This window comes from Pseudoliparis swirei, chromosome 3 (assembly GCF_029220125.1).
Source record: "Pseudoliparis swirei isolate HS2019 ecotype Mariana Trench chromosome 3, NWPU_hadal_v1, whole genome shotgun sequence".
Lineage (NCBI taxonomy): Eukaryota > Metazoa > Chordata > Actinopteri > Perciformes > Liparidae > Pseudoliparis > Pseudoliparis swirei.
Window position 1 is genome coordinate 24,832,218 of NC_079390.1, and position 12,514 is coordinate 24,844,731.

General features: G+C 51.2%; 1 protein-coding gene and 1 pseudogene across 1 annotated transcript in view; both read left to right on the top strand.

The window, feature by feature from the left end:
• LOC130210035 (schwannomin-interacting protein 1-like) overlaps positions 1-3,176 on the top strand; it is an 8,714-nt gene extending 5,538 nt beyond the window's left edge. The window contains exon 5 of the mRNA XM_056440034.1: positions 1,408-3,176. Within this exon, the coding sequence (XP_056296009.1) occupies positions 1,408-1,547 (140 nt within the window). The 3' untranslated portion in view covers positions 1,548-3,176. The remainder of the gene's footprint in view (positions 1-1,407) is intronic.
• Positions 3,177-8,470: 5,294 nt separating this feature from the next.
• On the top strand, positions 8,471-9,910 carry LOC130191164 (P2Y purinoceptor 6-like; annotated as a pseudogene).
• Positions 9,911-12,514: the final 2,604 nt, after the last annotated feature.

A 12,514-nucleotide genomic window follows, 5' to 3' on the forward strand; every position in this document is an offset into this window, starting at 1 on the left:
CACTCACTCACTCACACACTCACTCACTCACTCACTCACTCACTCACTCACTCACACACTCACTCACTCACTCCTCACACTCACTCACTCACTCACTCACACTCACTCACTCACTCACACACTCACTCACACACTCACACTCACTCACTCACACACTCACACTCACTCACTCACTCACTCACTCACTCACACACTCACACTCACACTCACACACTCACTCACACACTCACTCACTCACTCACTCTCACACACACACACTCACTCACACTCACTCACACACTCACTCACACACTCACTCACTCACTCACTCACACACTCTCACTCACTCACACACTCTCACTCACTCTCACACTCACACTCTCACCACTCACTCACTCACTCACTCACCACACCTCACCTCACTCACTCTCTCACACTCACACTCACCACTCACACTCACACACTCACTCACCACTCACTCACACTCCACACTCACACTCACTCACTCACCACTCACCACACTCACACACTCACTCACTCCTCACACACTCACCACTCACTCACACTCACTCACACACTCACTCACACTCACACTCACCACTCACACACACTCACACTCACTCACTCACTCACCTCACACACTCCTCACACCTCTCACCACTCACACACTCACACACCACTCACTCACACACCACTCCTCACTCACACACACTCACACACACACACACTCACACTCACTCACTCACACTCACTCACTCACACTCACTCACTCACTCACTCACACTCACACACTCACTCACTCACTCACTCACTCACACTCACACACTCACTCACACCTCACTCACTCACACACACACTCACTCACACACTCCTCACCACTCACACACTCACACCTCACACTCACTCCACACACACTCACTCACTCACTCACTCACACTCACACACTCACACTCCTCACTCACCACACACTCACTCACACTCACTCACCACTCACACACTCCTCCTCACTCACCACTCACACTCACTCACTCACTCCTCACTCCTCACACACCTCACACCACACACACCACTCACTCACTCACTCACACACTCACCTCACTCCACTCACTCACACTCACTCCCACTCACTCCACACTCACTCACTCCACTCACACTCACACACACCACTCACTCACTCACACACTCACTCACACTCACTCACTCCTCACCACACTCACTCACCACACTCACCACACTCACTCACACACTCACACACACTCACCACTCACTCACTCCACACTCACACCTCACACCACTCACACACTCACACACACTCACACACACTCACACACACTCACTCACACACACTCACTCACTCACACACACACTCACACACACTCACACACCGTGATTCCCCTGGTTGATCCTTCATTGTCTGGACTCTTCCAGCTCTGAGCTCTGAGCTCGTGGCCCACCTGGTGGTCCGAGACCAGCTGAGGACGAAGCAGGACGCCATGCTGCTGGACCTCCAGGACCTGACCCACCAGGACCTGACCCACCAGGACCTTACCCACCAGGACCTGACCTGACCCACCAGGACTTGACCCACCAGGACCTGACCCACCAGGACCTGACCTGACCCACCAGAACCTGACCCACCAGGACCTGACCCACCAGGACCTGACCCACCAGGACTTGACCAGGACCTGACCCACCAGGACTTGACCCACTAGGACCTGACCCACCAGGACTTGACCCACTAGGACCTGACCCACCAGGACCTGACCCACTAGGACCTGACCCACCAGGACCTGACCCACCAGGACTTGACCCACTAGGACCTGACCCACCAGGACTTGACCCACCAGGACTTGACCCACCAGGACTTGACCCACCAGGACCTGACCCACCAGGACTTGACCCACTAGGACCTGACCCACCAGGACCTGACCCACCAGGACTTGACCCACCAGGACCTGACCCACCAGGACCTGACCCACCAGGACTTGACCCACTAGGACCTGACCCACCAGAACCTGACCCACCAGGACCTGACCCACCAGAACCTGACCCACCAGGACCTGACCCACCAGGACCTGACCCACCAGGACTTGACCCACCAGGACCTGACCCACCAGGACTTGACCCACTAGGACCTGACCCACCAGGACTTGACCCACCAGGACCTGACCCACCAGGACCTGACCCACCTTGTAACATAGTGTTGGACATTCAGCCACGATGAGGTTGAACATCTTTAAAGCTCGCTGTCTTCTGGGAGCGTGGTCACATGACCCTCATAACAAACAGGAAGTGGTCACATGACCCTCATAACAAACAGGAAGTGGTCACATGACCCTCATAACAAACAGGAAGTGGTCACATGACCCTCATAACAAACAGGAAGTGGTCACATGACCCTCATAACAAACAGGAAGTGGTCACATGACCCTCATAACAAACAGGAAGTGGTCACATGACCCTCATAACAAACAGGAAGTGGTCACATGACCCTCATAACAAACAGGAAGTGGGTTGTCTGAGCAGCACCGATGGATGGGGGATCCTTCGGAGACCACGACCCGGGGAACCCACATGGAAGCTGATAGAGGTGGTTAGAGGACGTGTTGGGGGGACGTAAATACAAACAACAACAACAACTCTCTCGTTTTAAAAGTTGAAATTGAGGTTTTCATGATCTGTGCTCTGACTTTTAATCAATATTGGACTCATAAACCGAGCGGCTGTCGATCAGAAGTGTTGGCCACGCCCACTGAGGACAGAGCGGTGACATTCGGGTGAAACCTTGAAAATAAAATCCAGAATAGAAACATTCAGATGAATTTCTTAAATCCAGACATGAATAATTTAACTCTTCAGGTCCAGACGACGTGAATGTTTACTGCTCATGCAACTGAAGATAAGCCGGTGCCTGTGTTGAGGCTCATGAAATATGATTTATTATATTTTAATGTTTATCTCGCCACACTTTTTATAATTTACACACTAATGATATCTAGATAATTTGAATTACAATTTTAATCCAGATAGAAGGAAACATTTGTATTCATATTTAAAGTCACGAGAATACTTAATAAATAGTAAGTTGAGTATTTGTTTTGTTTTATTGTATTCAGAGATGTGTTGTCAAATGTAAATAAAAGGTTTTATGAATGTATTTGTAAATGTAAAACATAAATTTTGATATTTTGATGGTATTTAACAAAATGTGTTTTATTGTTTCCTTTATTGTGTTAAAAAATATATATTTATATATATGTATATCTAAATTCATATACATATATATTTATATTAATATACTGTATATGTATATGTTTATATATCTAAATATATATGTTGTCCCTGTAACTTCCTGTTATTTGTGTTATCAGCTCCCCGGTGGCCCTGAGGCCTCTTATGCAGATCAATACGTCTGAGGAGAAACTATTGATCCTCAGCTCATGATTTTATTGGTTGTTTTCTGTGCATAATCCACAATATGCGGGAAAACAAAAAGCATGAAAAAAAGAAGTTTTGTGATTTGATTAGTTCAAATCTATTTATTGTATTTAAATGTGTACGATTACCGACAAAGAAGCAATAATATAGCATCGAGCTAAACACATTTAATTATTATGATTATGAATATTTAACAGGAAATCTCAAAGATCGCATATTTAATTAAATGATCCTCGGATGCTAAAAAGAGCCGTTAAAGCCAGGAGCACTAGAGCCTCCTGCTCCTCCTCTTCCCCCTCATCCTCCCCCTTTTCCTTCTCCCCCTCCCCCTCCTCCTGCTCCTCCTCCTCCTCTGCAGTCCCTGTATTGAGTTTCACTCCTGCAGTTCTGACTGAATGAACGCTGATCAATTATTTACAGAGGAGCTGAAGGTCAGAGGAGAACCGGCTCACCGAGACCCTTCATGCCCCGAGACGCCGAGGACACCGGACAGAGGAGGCGAGAAGGAGGCAATAGGGAGGCAATAAGGAGACGAGAAGGAGACAGTAAGGAGTCAATAAGGAGACGAGGAGGACGGATGAAGGTAGGTGTGATCTGAAGGTACGGGGGGGGGGGGGGGGATCCAGTGAAGTTATAAAGCTTCTAACTGGTTGAACTGGTCTGTTTACAATGTTGAGTTAAAAAAACAAGACAAATGAACTGACAACGTTAAAAAAAAGTACATTTGAGTGATTCTTAAAGCAGCAATCAGATTATTATTATCTTATTATTGTCTTAATATCATATTATTATTATTATTGTCTTATTATTGTATTTTCATCATCTTGGTTTCCAGTGAGAGGGACTCAGTGATGTTGTTCCTCAACGTCTTTATGTTTTGAACTGTGGGAACATTAATAATCAAGATATGAAGAAAACAAGAAGCTCAGAGAAGCTTCTCAAAATAAACTAATATCATAAAGTATAAAACATCCTAAAGTCCAATATTATATATATATATATATATATATATATATATATATGCACTAAGTAAAAGACACCAAAGTCAACCTCACGGTGGCGCTGGAGCTGCATACGGGCTCACGCAGGAGGCAGGTTTATCTTCAGGGGATCATGAACGTCGGTATCGAGTTTCATCCCCGGCGGTCCAACAGCTGTTGAGATATTCTATTTTTGACCCACAAATTCAGTTTGTGTTGGAGACCATCAGGACAAAGTAAATGTCCTCAGCGTCTTTCTTTGTGTTTCGTGTCCCGGTGTTTTGTCAAACAGTGAAACAGATTCTGTTAAACTCTTAGTTTTCTCCTCTTGTGACATTAAGTTGAGTCTTTCACAAAGAGTCTGTCAGTCGGTTTCTTTAGATTCACTCCAGAGAACATCAAAGGAAAAGGTATCAAGAACTACGTCAGTGACAATAGACGTACTACCGCGGGTCTCCACCAGGGGATCCGAACAGGTTTCCTTCAGAATTTGTTTTAACCCTTGTGTTGCCTTCGGGTCATTTTGACCCGAATCAATATTACACCCTCCCCCCGCCTATGGGTCATTTTGACCCGATTCAATGTTTCACCCTCCTGTTACCTTTATATTTACTAACATATTTTACCCTTTGGGTTCAATTTGACGCCAGCAATTAAAACCTCCAGAAGATTATTAGAATTAATATTGTTTTCCAAGTTTAAGTGTGAGGCACTTTATGTTTGTTTGTTGACTACCGAAAGAACACCGACATTAAACATTGAATGGGGTCAAATTAATCCGAAGGCGGGGGGAGGGTGTAATATTGATTCGGGTCAAAATGACCCGAAGGCAACACAAGGGTTAAAGCAAGAAATCAATAAGTTCACCACGTCACTCAAAATGTTTAAAACTATTTAAAACTATTTAAAACGGCTTGAATATTTTTTAAATAGTTTTAAACGGTTTCATAAATGTTTCCAATGGTTTCTAAACTGTCAAAAAAATATCTAAAAACTGTTTTAAAACAATTTAGTTTTAAAATCATTTCAAACGGTTTAAAGTTGAATCTTAATATCTTAATCTTTAAAGTTTAATCTGTAGTCCTGTAGTAAATGTGTTTCCCTCGACATGTCACCGCGTGTCCTCAGAGAGACGTGAAGTCTGAGAACGAGATGGAAACCAACGAAGTGTATTTCCGTCTCACGGGGACTTTAACCTTCAGCTCCACGGCCGGAGGGGGCATGAAGGAGGCCATGAAGAAGGCCATGTAGGAGGCCATGAAGGAGGCCATGTAGGAGGTCATGTAGGAGGCCATGAAGGAGGCCATGAAGGAGGTCATGAAGGAGGCCATGAAGGAGGTCATGAAGGAGGCCATGAAGGAGGCCATGTAGGAGGTCATGTAGGAGGCCATGAAGGAGGTCATGAAGAAGGCCATGTAGGAGGCCATGTAGGAGGTCATGTAGGAGGCCATGAAGGAGGCCATGAAGGAGGTCATGAAGGAGGCCATGAAGGAGGCCATGAAGAGGGCCATGAAGGAGGCCATGAAGGAGGCCATGTAGGAGGCCATGAAGGAGGCCATGTAGGAGGCCATGTAGGAGGCATGAGAAGGCCATGTAGGAGGTCATGTAGGAGGCATGAAGGAGGCCATGAAGGAGGTCATGTGGAGGCCATGAAGGAGGCCATGAAGGAGGTCATGAAGAAGGCCATGAAGGAGGCCATGAAGAGGGCCATGAAGGAGGCCATGAAGGAGGTCATGTAGGAGGCCATGAAGGAGGCCATGTAGGAGGTCATGTAGGAGGCCATGAAGGAGGCCATGAAGGAGGCCATGAAGAGGGCCATGAAGGAGGCCATGAAGGAGGTCATGAAGAAGGCCATGTAGGAGGCCATGAAGGAGGCCATGTAGGAGGTCATGTAGGAGGCCATGAAGGAGGCCATGAAGGAGGCCATGAAGAGGGCCATGAAGGAGGCCATGAAGGAGGTCATGAAGGAGGCCATGTAGGAGGCCATGAAGGAGGCCATGTAGGAGGCCATGAAGGAGGCCATGAAGGAGGCCATGAAGGAGGCCATGAAGGTGGCCATGAAGAGGGCCATGAAGGAGGCCATGAAGGAGGTCATGAAGGAGGCCATGGAGGCCATGAAGGAGGCCATGAAGGAGGCCATGAAGGAGGCCATGAAGAGGGCCATGAAGGAGGCCATGAAGGAGGTCATGAAGGAGGCCATGAAGGAGGCCATGTAGGAGGTCATGTAGGAGGCCATGAAGGAGGCCATGAAGGGGCCATGAAGGGGGCCATGAAGGAGGCCATGAAGGAGGCCATGAAGGGGGCCATGAAGGAGGCCATGAAGGAGGCCATGAAGGAGGTCATGAAGGAGGTCATGAAGGAGGTCATGAAGGAGGCCATGAAGGAGGCCATGAAGGAGGCCATGAAGGAGGCCATGAAGGAGGCCATGAAGGAGGCCATGAAGGAGGCCATGAAGGAGGTCATGAAGGCGGCCATGAAGGAGGTCATGAAGGAGGCCATGAAGGGGGCCATGAAGGAGGCCATGAAGGAGGCCATGAAGGAGGTCATGAAGGAGGTCATGAAGGAGGTCATGAAGGAGGTCATGAAGGAGGCCATGAAGAAGGCCATGTAGGAGGCCATGAAGGAGGCCATGAAGGAGGCCATGTAGGAGGCCATGAAGGAGGCCATGTAGGAGGTCATGTAGGAGGCCATGAAGGAGGCCATGAAGGAGGCCATGAAGGAGGCCATGAAGAGGGCCATGAAGGAGGCCATGAAGGAGGTCATGAAGGAGGCCATGAAGGAGGCCATGAAGGAGGCCATGAAGGAGGCCATGAAGGGGGCCATGAAGGAGGCCATGAAGGAGGTCATGAAGGCGGCCATGAAGGAGGCCATGAAGGAGGCCATGAAGGAGGTCATGAAGGAGGTCATGAAGGAGGCCATGTAGGAGGTCATGAAGGAGGCCATGAAGGAGGCCATGTAGGAGGTCATGTAGGAGGCCATGAAGGAGGCCATGAAGGAGGCCATGAAGGAGGCCATGAAGGAGGCCATGAAGGAGGTCATGTAGGAGGTCATGAAGGAGGTCATGAAGGAGGCCATGAAGGAGGCCATGAAGGAGGTCATGAAGGAGGTCATGAAGGAGGTCATGAAGGAGGCCATGAAGGAGGTCATGAAGGAGGCCATGTAGGAGGTCATGAAGGAGGTCATGTAGGAGGCCGTGTAGGAGGTCATGAAGGAGGCCATGAAGGAGGTCATGAAGGAGGCCATGAAGGAGGTCATGAAGGAGGCCATGAAGGAGGTCATGAAGGAGGCCATGTAGGAGGCCGTGTAGGAGGCCATGTAGGAGGTCGTGAAGGAGGCCATGTAGGAGGTCATGAAGGAGGCCATGAAGGAGGTCATGAAGGAGGCCATGAAGGAGGTCATGAAGGAGGCCATGAAGGAGGCCATGAAGGAGGTCATGAAGGAGGCCATGTAGGAGGTCATGAAGGAGGTCATGAAGGAGGTCATGAAGGAGGTCATGAAGGAGGCCATGAAGGAGGTCATGAAGGAGGCCATGAAGGAGGTCATGAAGGAGGTCATGAAGGAGGCCATGAAGGAGGCCATGAAGGAGGCCATGAAGGAGGTCATGAAGGAGGTCATGAAGGAGGTCATGAAGGAGGCCATGAAGGAGGTCATGAAGGAGGCCATGAAGGAGGCCATGAAGGAGGCCATGAAGGAGGCCATGAAGGAGGAGAAGCTTCCGGAGGCTTCGTTAATGATTGAGCGACTAATTGAGCGAAACATCGTCTTCATCAGCAAAACGAGGAACATCGAGAACCAGGTGTTACTCACTAATGACGCTGTGATTCTCTTCCCCTCCTCTTCCTCACAGAAACTCGTCCTGCACACCGGAGACGTGGAGCGGCGGTGAGGGGAGGCGGTCTGAGGGGGGGGGGGTCTGAGGGGAGGCGGTCTGAGGGGGGGGGGTCTGAGGGGGGGGATGGGGTCTGAGGGGAGGGGGGGGGGGTCGATTGGAGAGAAAGACGAAGGAGGCCTCGGCGAGGCGCCCAAGGGGCTGCGATGACACCCGAGGGAGCTGAACCCTTCCGGCCTCGGTAGCATCAGCCTCCCCGGCTCGCCATGGGGTTAAGCCACATCTCCTCCCCGGACGCCGGCTTGGCGGCGGCGAGCGACCACCCCAACGCCTCCGGCGGCTCGCCCGCCTCGTCCCTTCCTCTGTCGTCCTGCAGCAACGACGAGTCCTACAAGTACGTGTTCCTGCCGGTCTGCTACTCGCTGACCTTCGTCTTCAGCCTCGCCCTCAACTCGGTGGTGCTGCTGCGCTCCTGCCGCCATCACCTCGCTGATCTACACGATGAACCTGGCCACCACCGACCTCATGTACGGCCTGTCGCTGCCCTTCCTGGTGGCGAGCTACGTGCTGAGGGATCGCTGGGTGTTCGGCGACTTCATGTGCCGCCTCGTCCGCTTCCTCTTCTACTTCAACCTCTACTGCTCCATCTTCTTCCTCACCTGCATCTCCGTGCACAGGTAGGTAGGATCCCTTTAGATCCTCGGTGGACTTCCTCTCGGGGAGCTATGAATAATACCTGAAGAGTCTCTTGAGTCTAGATTGGACACACCTGTGTCCGTGGGTCCACAGGTACCTGGGGATCTGCCACCCCATGAGGACCATCACTCTGGAGAGCAAGAGGCTGGTGAAGGGCACCTGTGCGCTGGTGTGGGTGGTGGTCTTCATCCTCACCTGCCCCATCTTCCGGTTCGCCCAGACGGGATTCGTCCGGCGGGGCGGCGGAGCGAGGGAAGACGTGAACGGTAGTGAGTCGGAGGACGCCGGCGGCGGATACACGAACTGCTGGGACGACGCCATCGACAAGGAGTTCGCCGACTACGTCCCGTACGGCATCGTTCTCCACCTGCTGGGCTTCTTCGTGCCCTTCGTCATCATCGGCTGGTGCTACTCTCAGGTGGTCAGGACCATATTTCAGACCATGCGCTCCCCTCGCAGCTCGGTGGAGGGCGGCGGGGAGGACGGTCCGGTGGGAGACGGGTCCACGGAGGGGGGCGGGGACCGGGAGAGAACCTCGGTCTCCATCTCCGGGTCGCAGTACTCGCATTATATCCGGCGGCGGCGGAAGTCCATCAAGACCATCGTGACCATCACGCTGCTGTTCGCGCTCTGCTTCCTGCCCTTCCACGTGACCCGGACGCTGTTCCTGCTGCTGCGGCGCCGGCGGCTCGGCGGCTGCAACGTCATGAAGACCGTCTCCATCTGCTACAAGGTCACGCGGCCGCTGGCCTCCTGCAACGCCTGGCTCAACGCCCTCCTCTACTTCCTGACCGGGGACAAGGGCGCCCCCTGCTGCCGGCCGGCGGGACGCGGCGTCCGCCGGGACCGCCGGGGCGGCTCCCTCTGGTGGCCGCTGAAGATCCTGAAGAAAGATGGCGCAGGAGAGGACGACCAGGAGGCGGCGGAGAAGATCAAAAGGGTGGTGCACATGGAGAACGAGTCCAAGTCCTCCAGGGTCGTCTTCTAGAAGGATTTATTGAAGACTCGAAGGGGGGTGGGGGGGGGTGTCTATCTATGTGTTAGTTTCAGATATTTATGTGAGGAACGTTTCACATCTCAGGACTTGTACCGTCCAACTTTTTTTGTTATATCTAGATTTGATTTTAAAGCATTTCAAGAAAACAAAATGTAATATTGATGTAAACAAAACAACCAGCAGTCCAACTTCTCAATACAGTTCCTTTATTTATTTATAAATCACTAAATAATTAAAATAAAGTCTTCATTTAGTCATTTGTTCCCTTAAATTCAGAGTTCATGTCATAATTAATTGTACTATTAATTTTTCTATAGATATTGAAATGTGCATTTGAGTTAAATCATATTCTTAATCTTTATAAAGATTATAAATATATCTTAAAATATTAAAAACACAAGTTATCGATTAATTGACAAATCTTGAATATTTTTATAATATATTTTCTCCTTATTTTTCATCATCACCGAAGATGCTTTGGAGCAAACAAATTAATTAATTAATGATTGGTGCCCCCCCCCCCCCCCAGCATCAATGTGTAATATTTAATGTTCCTCCCCTTTAAATGTCTTGTGACTGTCTGAATGCATTTCCCTCATGCTACGTTGTTGTTGTTGTTGTTGTTGAGCTCAGGTCAGTCTTGTTTTTGTGCATTTTGACATTTGTGGCAAAATATCTGGATTAAAGTCTGTTGACGTCAGCTGACCATCACACACACAAACACACACACACACACACAGTTTAAACTTTTAAAATGTGTTTATTGTCTTGTGTGAGGATGATATTTATGAGGACATGCCGTCTAGAGGACATGCCGTCCAGAGGACATGCCGTCCAGTGGACATGCCATCTAGAGGACATGCCGTCTAGAGGACATGCCGTCCAGAGGACATGCCGTCCAGAGGACATGCCATCTAGAGGACATGCCGTCCAGAGGACATGCCGTCCAGTGGACATGCCGTCCAGTGGACATGCCGTCCAGAGGACATGCCGTCTAGAGGACATGCCGTCCAGTGGACATGCCGTCCAGAGGACATGCCGTCCAGAGGACATGCCGTCCAGAGGACATGCCGTCCAGTGGACATGCCGTCTAGAGGACATGCCGTCCAGAGGACATGCCGTCTAGAGGACATGCCGTCCAGAGGACATGCCGTCCAGTGGACATGCCGTCCAGTGGACATGCCGTCCAGAGGACATGCCGTCTAGAGGACATGCCGTCCAGTGGACATGCCGTCCAGAGGACATGCCGTCTAGAGGACATGCCGTCCAGTGGACATGCCGTCTAGAGGACATGCCGTCCAGAGGACATGCCGTCTAGAGGACATGCCGTCCAGTGGACATGCCGTCCAGTGGACATGCCGTCTAGAGGACATGCCGTCTAGAGGACATGCCGTCCAGTGGACATGCCGTCCAGAGGACATGCCGTCTAGAGGACATGCCGTCCAGAGGACATGCCGTCCAGAGGACATGCCGTCTAGAGGACATGCCGTCCAGAGGACATGCCGTCCAGTGGACATGCCGTCCAGTGGACATGCCGTCTAGAGGACATGCCGTCCAGAGGACATGCCGTCTAGAGGACATGCCGTCCAGAGGACATGCCGTCTAGAGGACATGCCGTCCAGAGGACATGCCGTCCAGAGGACATGCGTCAGTGGACATGCCGTCTAGAGGACATGCCGTCCAGAGGACATGCCGTCTAGAGGACATGCCGTCCAGTGGACATGCCGTCCAGAGGACATGCCGTCCAGAGGACATGCCGTCCAGTGGACATGCCGTCCAGTGGACATGCCGTCCAGAGGACATGCCGTCTAGAGGACATGCCGTCCAGTGGACATGCCGTCCAGAGGACATGCCGTCCAGTGGACATGCCGTCCAGAGGACATGCCGTCTAGAGGACATGCCGTCCAGTGGACATGCCGTCCAGAGGACATGCCGTCTAGAGGACATGCCGTCCAGTGGACATGCCGTCCAGAGGACATGCCGTCCAGAGGACATGCCGTCAGAGGACATGCCGTCCAGAGGACATGCCGTCTAGAGGACATGCCGTCCAGTGGACATGCCGTCCAGAGGACATGCCGTCCAGAGGACATGCCGTCCAGAGGACATGCCGTCTAGAGGACATGCCGTCCAGAGGACATGCCGTCCAGAGGACATGCCGTCTAGAGGACATGCCGTCCAGAGGACATGCCGTCTAGAGGACATGCCGTCCAGTGGACATGCCGTCCAGAGGACATGCCGTCCAGAGGACATGCCGTCTAGAGGACATGCCGTCCAGAGGACATGCCGTCTAGAGGACATGCCGTCCAGTGGACATGCCGTCCAGTGGACATGCCGTCTAGAGGACATGCCGTCCAGAGGACATGCCGTCTAGAGGACATGCCGTCTAGAGGACATGCCGTCCAGAGGACATGCCGTCTAGAGGACATGCCGTCCAGAGGACATGCCGTCAGAGGACATGCCGTCAGTGGACATGCGTCCAGAGGACATGCCGTCAGAGGACATGCCGTCAGAGGACATGCTCTAGAGGACATGCAGTCCAGAGGACATGCCGTCTGGAGGACATGCCGTCTAGAGGACATGCCGTCCAGAGGACAT